Below are 11143 nucleotides of genomic sequence, written 5' to 3' on the forward strand. Positions count from 1 at the left end.
CTAAAATGAAAATTTGATGTTGGTCTTGTGCTTAGAATCATTAACCAGATCCCACAGCCTATAACACAATGTCCAAACTCTAGCTTCTTAGATCTGATTCCCATCTACCTTTCCAGTCTTGTCTCTCACCTCTTCCCACACCCACCATTATATTCTACCACTATCCTCCTTACACTCCATTATTTTTAACTACTTGAGACTCCTGAAACTTGCCATGCTGGTTTATTTTGTTGTTTTTTTAAAGATTTTTATTGGGGAATTGGGGGGATGGGAACAGTGCTGGGGAACTGGGGGAAGGGGAACAGACAAGTTGCTGTCCCTCTGTTCCTCAGTCTAGTTGTGGAGGATGTTGCTTCACTGGCCCAAGTTGGCACCATCATTGCGCTCTTCCCGGGCAAGGCAGATCAGTCGCGGGCTTCTGGACGGCCGCTCACTGCGGCTGCTGGCTGCTCACGCTGGCTGCTGGCCACACACGGCAGCCCATGGAAACCCACTGCAGCAGGGGCTGCAGCCTGCGCCAACGCCGGCGACTCACGGCAGCCCAGCTCCAGATTGAGCTGTTGTTCAGCATCTTAGCTATGGAGGGCGGCGTCACTGGCCGTCATATGTGGGATCCAAACTGGGACCCTCTGGCGTTCCAAGCCAGTTCTTAACTATCGCGCCACTCAGCCAGCCCTGCCATGCTGTTTTATGCATGCATTTCTTTTTATTCTGCTCCTGCTCTTGAAGGGCCTTCAACTTTTCCCCTCAGCAATACGAACAGCTACCCACTTCTATTTTCAACATCAGTTCAAGTCCTCCTAATGTTAACTCCCCATCTCAAACTTTTCCAAGAAAGGAGACTGGATATTCCTTCCTTGGTGACTGTATAGATTCCTATTATATAACTCATAACTTTTATTATATTTACTTGCTTACAGTATGCTTATTAGACTACAGGCTCCTTGGGAGCAGGAACCTACTCTTACTTATCAATGTATCCTTAGTAACCAGCATAATGATTGGCACAGCACAGGCACCTAAAAAATTTTTAATCAGTGAATGAATAAATAAGCTTCAGGGCCAGCTGATTGGATCGTTGGTTAAGAGTTGGCTTGGGATGCCAGCTCTCAGCAGCAGGACCCTGGTTCAGATCCCACATTATGGCCAGTGACGCTGCACCCACTACACCTAAGATGGTGAACAACAGCTTGACCTGGAGTTGGGTTGCCATGAGTAGCCGGCGACGGTGTAGGCTGCAGTGGGCTGCCGTGAGGGGCCGGCAGCCAGTGTGAGCGGCTGGCAGCTGGTGTAAGTTGCCGTGAGCCACCGTGAGTGGCTGTCCAATGGCCGGATACCAATCTGCCTCAGCCAAGAAGAGCGTAATGATCACAATACAAACATGGGCCAGTAAAGCGACGTCCTCCACAACCAGACTGAAGAACAAAAGGACAGCAACTTGTCTGTTCCCCTTCCCCGATTCCCCAACGCCGTTCCGTCCCCCAATTCCCCAATAAAATCTTTTAAAAAAATTAAGCTTCATTATTTAAATATTTTACTACCTAGGGCCGGCCGAGTGGCGCGTTGGTTAAGAACTGGCTTGGGATGCCAGAGGGCCCCGGTTTGGATCCCACATATGAGGGCCAGTGACACTGCCCTCTACAGCTAAGATGCTGAACAACAGCTCGACCTGGAGCTGGGCTGCCATGAGTCGCCAGCAATGGCGTAGGCTGCAGCCCCTGCTGCAGTGGGTTGCTATGGGCTACTGTGTGTAGCCAGCAGCCAGCATGAGCAGCCAGCAGCCGCCATGAGTGGCCATCCAGAAGCCGGCGACTGATCTGCCTCACCTGGGAAGAGTGCAATGATGGTGCCCACTTGGGCCAGTGAAGCAACGTCCTCCACAACTAGACTGAAGAACAAAAAGACAGCAACTTGTCTGTTTCCCTTCCCCCAATTCCCCAGCGCTGTTCCCATCCCCCAATTCCCCAATAAAAATCTTTAAAAAATAAATAGATATTTTACTACCTAAAGATTAAAAGCTATATTCTATTATCAGTTATTGAGTTCTATTATTTATTTTCTTGAACTGTCTGATTCACTCCACAATCATTACCCTATTATATGTCCTCATCCTCCATTTTACTGCCAGGCTAATTTTCCCAAAGTTCACATTCATCATGCAATAGGACCATTCATGAACTTATAATGAATACTATTTTAATTTCAAATGTCTCCATTTACCTTTCATAGCTCTCCATAAGCTGGCCCTAACTTACCCATCCAATTTCAACTCTTCATCTGGCCAATTTATTCATCACACCTTGAACCTGGTCCATAAATTTTTACCTTTCCCCTTGCCCAAACTGTTTCATTCTGCATTCACACCTCATTCTTCCCTTAACACAATTAAATACTAACCACCCTTTGTGGGCCAATCAGTCTGACTTTTTCCACCAAAACTTGTTGGTACAAAACATTGTACCTCAATGCTCTATCCTCCATTTTGAACCATATACAGTATTCCCCCCTTATCCACAGGCGATACATTTCAAGATCCCTAGTGGATGCCTAAAACTGCAGACAGTACCGAATCCTATATATACTATGCTTTTTCCTATACATACATGGCCATGAGAAAGTTTATTTTATAAACTAGGAATAGTAAGATTAACAAGAATAACTAGTAATAAAATAGAACAATTATACCAATTTACTATAATAAAAGATATGTGACTGTGGTCTCTCTCAAAATATCTTATTTTATTGCACTTACCCTTCTTATGATGATGTGAGATGATAAAATGACTATATGATAAGATGAAGAGAGGTGAATGACAGACTCTGTGATGTAGTGTTAGGTTATACTGACCTTCTGACAATACGTCAGAAGGAAAGTCATCTACTTTGGGTGATTGTGGATCATCGGGCCATGACAGTGACAATGTTGATGGTTGGGGAAATTCAATATTTTTGGATCACAGTTGACTGTAGGTAAATGAAATTGTGGAAAGTAAAACTGCAGATGGGGGAGGATAGGTTGGGGAGAGCTATTGTACCATAGAAAAAACATTCAGTATCTTCATTCTTTGGTGTTTAAGAATGTTACTTTTCTCTCCCCAAGTGGATTATCATCTCCTTCAAGTAAATCTCCTATATACCTTATTGCATTCCCTTTTATATCCCTGATAGATTGTAGCTACTGTGATAGTTAAAAAGACATCATGGCATATATAGTACAATGCTCTAAAAACATTTCTTAAAAGGCAATGACATACTCTCTTTAAATTAAATCTTATATTGCAGCACAATATATACAAGAGATAAAAGGAGCAGGACTCTGATGGAAATTGGATGCGGGGCTTGGAGTACTGCCTATCTGGACTTTCCTTACCCACTTAGCCACATGGCTGCCCTGGAGCACCTCTTCAGATCTCCTGGGGGCTCCTTGGAATACAATTTGAAAATTACTGGGTTAAGTTCTAGCTGAAACACTTATTATTGGCCATGTACCCGTGGGTAATCACAAACTCTCTAAGCTTCAGTTTCTTCAGATAATAAATACGTATGAGAAAGACCTTTGTAAACTTTATGGCTTTCTATAAATTTGAGGAATTTACAACTTCACAAGCCATGAGCTGAACTGGTTCTATTATATAATCTTAACAGTTTTATCACACAATGGTATTGTCTGTGAAATCATTCTACATTTTAAAATCCAGCTTTATTTAAAATAAAATAAAGCATTCTAAATGCCACTCAATTCTAGGAACCCCAGGTCCTCTGTCTTGTTTCTTACACTTGGAATTAACTTTCTAATCTCCATTTGGGGGGCAATAAAGTGTAATGATTCAGAGTACATGCTTTCAAGTCTGGCAGACTTGGTTCGAAGGTGAGCTTCATCACTAATTAGGTGTGTAAACTTAGCTAAATTACACAACCTTTCCATGCCTTAATTTCTTTATCTCGAAAATGAAAACACCATTATTGGCTTTGCAGTTGCTGCTGGCTTAAGGAAGGTATTCTGCATAAATTGTTTAGCACAGAGTAAGAAACCCAGTAAGAAATCAATAAGTCCTCTAGTGTTTTCCTTCTAGGAAGCACTGTAGGAGAGTTGAAGCATTTTGTGCTAATGTAGCATTTAATATCCCTGTTCCTCTTTGTTCTTGGGCAAAGGGTAAGAGCACCAAAATAAAAAAATAGTAAGTAAAGTCTACAAATGAAAAAGCATGACACCTTTGATGACTCAGAGTGCCAAGTTATAAAACAGATGGTTTCTTTCCAAATGTCCTATAAAAATTAAATAGCATTTCTTTCCTGCTGATTTTATCTTCTTTAAAGCATAGACAATGTCTTGTTCTTCTTAATTTACCATCACAGTACACCTCAAAGTCAGCAAATAATTAACTAATGTTTATCAAATTAAACAGATTTTGTACAATCAGAAATTTACCATATAATGAATGACTTCAAAGCAATTACTCCTTTTCAAACTGGAATGTTTACATCCTAGCAGAAATATTACTAATCATGGGCTACGTCTCACAACAGTTAAAGTTTAAAGTTAAGTGTAATTTTAGGAAAGATGCTAATTAGATATAAAATCATGCTCAAATTGAAAAAGGACTTCACTATCATTAAAATTATAAACATAAACATGTGCAAATCCTTAAAAGAATACTTCTTGCCATACAAAATTAAGTAACTGACAGGAAAGATGTTGGCGATAAAACAGTTAAACAAAACAAGGTAAGTGAAAACTATGCAGTTGTTTTTAAAAAGGTAGAGGTATATATACCAATTTGGAAAGATGTTCAAGACACATCCAGGTGAAAAGAGCGTGTTGTATAAGAGTACGTATGGTATGATTCCATTTGTGCTTGTGTACTTTTAAAGGATACAAACAAATCTGTCTACAGAAAATTTTCCAAAGACTACTCAAGAATCCTACTCACATTTTGTAATAATATAATTAAGAAAAAACCCAAATCATTATCAATTTAATGCTTCATAACACGGAAACTGAAATGATTCTTTTTTTAAAAGTATTTTAAATGTAATATACAAATGGTAGATTTAAACCCCCAAGTGGCACCTAAGCCATTATTATCAAAGGGATTTGATAGAGGTTGTCACAGAAACTCTTTCCTAAATGCTCTATTAGTGAACTTTAAATGGAAGAAAAGTTCAATGATTACAAAAACCAAATATTTGCTTATAAGACAAAGGACATTTAAAAAAATTCTAAATGCTTAATGATGTTACTTTAATTGACATGTATGTGTACATCAAAAATTAATTTGAGAAATCAATGATTTATATTAGCATTAGTAATTATTCCTATTACCTTTTACTTTAAATGTGTCCAACCATATTAAAAACTAATATACTTTTGAGTATTTTTACAAATGACTAAAGTGACTTTGGTAGAGTGACACCATAACCTGATAGATGCTTTCCCAATTCTCTTAATAGATATATGGAACATTAAGTGCTTGAATTTGAAACCAAGACAACAGGAAAAGCACTCCCCCAACAATACCTCCCAAAATGGCTTTTTACATAACTAGAATCGGTGTAAATATATAAAATCCTTGTTTAGATCAGAGAACATATGTTTTTCCCTTATGTTCATAAGGGTCAAAATATCTACCATCATATTAAATTTCTATAACGTTCAACAATGTTTTCTTATCCAAGAACAATGGACCAGAAGACAAGATAGAGACATTAGTCCTGGTTCTGCCACTTATTAGCTGAACATTGTGGGCAAGTCACTGAATGTCTCTGACCCTACGTTTCCCCATCTGTAAAATGAGAAGGCTTGACTAGATTACCTCTAAGGTCCTTTTCCAAGTCTTGCTTGCTTTATGACAGTGAAAAATATCAAGTAAGAGACATTCATTTGCTGATTCTCTATTGCTATATGACAGCAAAGAATGTTAAGAGACAGTTAAATTTCATATGCAATTATTAAAATTATATGTGCCCTCTACAGGAGGTTATTAAAACAAAGCCATGCTATTTCCTTTAAGGTTTCTACCCAGATTCGTTTTTCTGCAGGGCTGAACATTTTACTTTGCATAAAATATGTATTTCAGATTACACTATCTTTTTGTGGTGTTATGTGGAAAACTGACCAAGCACTTTTTCACTTAAATACAATTTTATTCTCTTTGAAAAACTCTGAAGTATATCCTTAGTCAGGTGACTAACTTTTACAGTAGTAATAAAATTTCCGTGGTCCATGTTCACTTTTTTGAAGCGAATAATCTAAAGATGTTTACCTTTGGCAGCATGGGAGTATCCCTTTTCTTCTTTTTTTCTGAATTAGGGTCATCTAATAAGTCTGGCTCAAAGGTATAAAGTTCAGTAAGCTCATTCATGGTAAAATGACGCTCGACCTGCTGCTGATCAACAACTCTAAAAGACAGTGACTGCTTAGTTACTTGCCGATCATAAATCTTATCTTCCATGGTTCCCTTTGTAAAAAGAAGTAACAATATACAAATAAATAAATTTTGTAAACATGAAACTTAATCAAGTAGAAATAGTTATTAGGTAATACGAAATGGCAAAACTTCATAGTAATATACTACAATAAAGCAAATTTTATTAACAATGCTACTAATTCATAAAGGATTTCATCTGTTCAGCATAGTTTACCTTGATAAAATCATTCTCTATTATCTTACTAATATGATGTATGTGTTGCTTTATGTATTTCTGAACTTGGTGGAGGAAGTAGGAGAGCAGTCAGATACCAAGGTAAACAGAAAAAAAGGAGTACATGAAAGAAGGTTTTAGGGGCTTATTAAAGTAAAAATGCAGCTTAATTCTTTTTCAGTGGAATACAATAAGCTCACAGCAATCACTGTAAATTGCCTTTATATCAAGTCTTTGTATAATTTCAGGACAGAAAATTAATATAACTAAAATGCCATATCTATTACATATTTGGCATTCTAAACTGGAATATAAAGAAACTCTTAATTTAAATAACAGGAAAGAGTTTACATTGTGGCTTATCAATTATATCATGTACTAAAGAAGATCAAATGAGCAAGTATCTACCAATAAACTGCAGTCTCTGGTAGAGAAGCCCAGATTTATAGGCAGGTGGAGAGGGTAGCATCTGCTCCCAAAGCAGATGTACCAGTTAAAAGAGAAACTTGATTCTATAAACCTGTATTACCCTGAACTACAACCACCTCTTTGATTTCACTATTTTTTCTTAAAATTGAGTGTTTAATACCTGAATTTATATTTAAATGTAATGACTTTAACCTTCTCACCTAGAAAGTATTATCTATTCTTTGTTAACATAAAAACTTTTTCTTCTAATTTACCCACATTCTTCAAATTAAGAGACTGTCTACTGGCCACTAAAAACAATGACCATTTGACCTTTACATCTATAAGCAAGTTAGATTTAGTTATTGGCTTTTCTATGTATGCTAAGTGAAAGAACTATAAATGTTTAACTTTCCTGAACTAGCAAGAAAATGCATAATCTGTTTACCCATGCAAATCCATCTAAATCTGAGAAAGTTGACATAGATATAGACGACCTACAAAACAGAAAATCAAGAGAGGCCAAAATGGGCTTCTGCTGCTTTATGTATAGAAATGATGTTTTCAACTTTTGTTCTGCACTCCAAACATATTATCAGTTTCACCCAACCTTTCAATATGAAAAGGAGAATGAGGCTATAAATTAAAAACCCACCTGAGCTAAGAACCTGTATACATACACAGGTTTAGTTTGTCCAAAGCGATAAACTCTGAATATACTCTGGATGTCATAAGATGGATTCCAAGAAGCATCGAATATAATCACTCGATTAGCAGCTACCAGATTAATTCCAAGAGATCCCGCTTTGGTGGAAATGATAAACAATCGCCCTCTAAAAATGAAAAAATAAAGAATAAATGCTTTAGTAATGACTGTTTCACAGATATTCTAATTATGATATGACTGTAATCCTAAGGCAGCTTTTTGAACAATCAGGAATTCAGAGAATTCATTTTTCACTTACTGAAGAAAACAAGACATGTCTAAAGAGTCAGGCTGAATATTTATATGCCCAGGAACAATCTTATTGCTAGAAAATAAAATAGTCTGATTTAGGAATAAAAATAATTAAGAAAACCACATGTTTATAACGTATCCAAGGTATTTACAAAATTCTGAGTAAATGGAGAAAATTTATGTATAATTCAAAAGTCTATATTGTGTTCGATGCTTTTATGAGCACTGAGTACATCAAAATGAAGGAGAGTACCCACGGAGCTGAGTGCAGTAGGGGTGACTGATATGCAACTATAATATAACCTAATGAAGGTAAAGAGAGAAGTCAGATAGATGCAAGGTACTAAGGTAACTAAATAGGATTGAGAAGACAGAGAGCTCCAGAAAAGATGTGTTCAAGGAAAAACAAAACAAAACAAAAGATAATCCAAAACTGATAGAAAACTTGCTGTGTTAGAATATAAGAATTTATATTTCTGTAGGAGAATTTGGGAATGAGTGATAGCTTCATAGAAAACTAAGCAAGTGGTAAAAACAAAAACAAACAGGTATACAAAAAAGGAAAACTAATCATAGTATTTCAAATGGCTTAAGTGTGAATGTTTACACAGTCAGAATAAACAAAACATTCCAAATTGATTTAGGAGATATTATAAAAAATATATACTGAGGAAATGAATGAGAAGTGTGTGTGCATGTATGTAAATTACCACCTTAGATTGTAAAAAGGATATATATGTAAGTAAATACCAGAATTCCTAACAGTTGATATTGGTTACTTGCAAAGAGTAGAAATTATGGGTAGGAAGGGGTTGGTAAAGGGAATGGTTTTTATCTTAAGGTTTGCAAAATTATGTTTTTGAAATATGTAAACATATTACTTTGATATAAATAAAAATTTAATTTGGAAAAACCATATATCTACATATCTACATCTACATATATATATATGTGTATATATATATATATATATATATATATATATAATGTTTTTTTAAATATAAACAAGTTTAAAGAAAAAAAATTCTCAGTTCCACTTCCCAGAAACAACAACCATTCTAATCATGGTACATTTCCTGTAGGTTTCTTTTTACTAAGCATACACATTTTTTAGTTTTACACTGACAAGTATTTATGTACACGGTTTATATATTGAGCATTCCATCAAATTTCTTCGTAAAATTGATACTTGACAGCTGCATAATATTCCACTGGATTACTACATAGTATATTTACTGTTGGCAGCTTAGAGTGACAAAACCCCTGGAATATAATACGCTCTCAAAAATCTTCACAAAATGCCTTTCTACAGCAAGCCTTATAAGAACATAAGGTTGAAAACAAAAAATATGGGCTGGCCGAGTGGCTCAGTTAGTTAGTTGAGAGTTAGCTTAAGAGTGTGAGCTCTGAGCAACAGGGCTGCCGGTTCGATTCCCACATGGGCCAGTGATGCTCTGCCCGAGCTGAGCAGCCGCTGAACTGCCAACAGGTGGCAGAACGGCTCAGCTGGTGAGAGCACCTGCTCCTAACAACATGACTGCTGTTCGATGGTGGGCTTTGCCCACCCACAACTAAGACTGAACTTGGCACCTTGAGCTGAGCTGCCGCCCGGATGACTCAGTGGATAGAGCTTGCGTTCTTAACAACAAGTCTGCTGGTTTGACTCCCGCATGGGATGGTGGGTACGCCCAAAACGAAGATTGAACACAGCACCTTGAGCTTAGAGGCCACGAGCTGCCAATGGGCAGCCAGATGGTGACTGGTGCCCTCCACAGCTAAGATTGAAGAACAATAACTTGGCTTGTCCCCTCCCCCAATTCCCCAATTTAAAAAACAAAACAAAACAAAAGTGCAATATTATGCTGTGTGGAAAAAAACAGGATATAGAATCTTATTAATTATAATGGCAACTACATTAAAAAACAAAACATACATACACACAGTGTTAATGGTTATCTCCGGTCACTAGGATTGCATTAATTATTTTCTTCTTTATACTTCTCTAATAGTACATACTTATTACAGAGAACAAACTGTGCTTTCTTTAATTAATGGACATATTTAAGGGTTTATGGGCAAATGTGGCCTGAAAATTACCCCAGTTATTTACATGTATTCCACACCAGCAAAAGGATCAAGCATATAGAATGAATGGTATAAACTATGTAGGTTAAAAAACCCACAAACCCCCCCCAAAAAAAAACCTGTAGAGAACTTCAAAGCACTTTGGTATCTATTCACTAATGAAGAGTTGAATGGGTTTAATAAGCATGCTTATTAAATTGTTACGCATCCCAAATTCTAAGCTAGACTGGGAATATAAAAGAAGAAAAAATATCTGGTCTCTGTACTAAAGGAGACCACCAACTATAAGACAATAGACATATAAATAATTGTAATGCAGTCTAATTTGCAATAATAGAGGTATTATTTATAGGGTATAGATGTGGTCAATGACATATTTTGTCTTTTAAAAGCATACAAGTGGGAAGCAAAATTGTTTAATTTTGCCCCCAAAAGAAAAATAAAGAAACAGAGTCAAGTGATTCAACTGGTATTAAGAATTATTTTACAACCATTTAACCTTTAATATTCTTCCATCTGGAATATGTAAGTCAATACTGAGATAAATTAACCAGGATATTTTTAGAGTTTTTAAATACTAAACATCAGTATTAAAGTATACACTCAAAACAAACACAATTAAAATATGAACCGTTATTTGAATAGTGCTGCTATAAACCTTCTTGTATATCTGCTGGTACATGCAAATATTCTAAAAGTAGAATTGCTGGGTCATAGGGTATGTATATGGTACTGTTAAAGCTGAACAAATAGTTCTTCAAAGTGGTTATTCCCATTTATATTCCCACCAGCAGTGTATAAGAGTTCCAGTTGTTCCAGATCCTTGACAACTCATGGTACTTCCTTTTTTATTATAACCTTTAAAAATAGTTTAAGGGTCACGAGAATGTGCAACAGCAGTACAGAGCATTCCCATGTACCCTTCATCTAGCTTTCCCCAATGGTAGTAACTTATAACTATAGTACATTGTCAAAACCAGGAAATTGACACTGCAATAATACTATAAACTCAGGCACAGAGCTGATTTGATTTCACCAATTTTTTTAAAA

At 36.5% G+C, this 11143-nt stretch overlaps 1 protein-coding gene across 1 annotated transcript in view; it reads right to left on the minus strand.

The window, feature by feature from the left end:
* Positions 1-11143, minus strand: part of ATRX (ATRX chromatin remodeler) — a 261625-nt gene that overhangs the window by 29921 nt on the left and 220561 nt on the right. The window contains exons 30-31 of the mRNA XM_019648172.1: positions 7706-7883; positions 6264-6458 (exon numbers count right to left, since the gene is read on the minus strand). Of these exons, the coding sequence (XP_019503717.1) occupies positions 6264-6458; positions 7706-7883 (373 nt within the window). The remainder of the gene's footprint in view (positions 1-6263; positions 6459-7705; positions 7884-11143) is intronic.

The sequence above is a fragment of the Hipposideros armiger genome, unplaced genomic scaffold, assembly GCF_001890085.2.
Source record: "Hipposideros armiger isolate ML-2016 unplaced genomic scaffold, ASM189008v1 scaffold_121, whole genome shotgun sequence".
Lineage (NCBI taxonomy): Eukaryota > Metazoa > Chordata > Mammalia > Chiroptera > Hipposideridae > Hipposideros > Hipposideros armiger.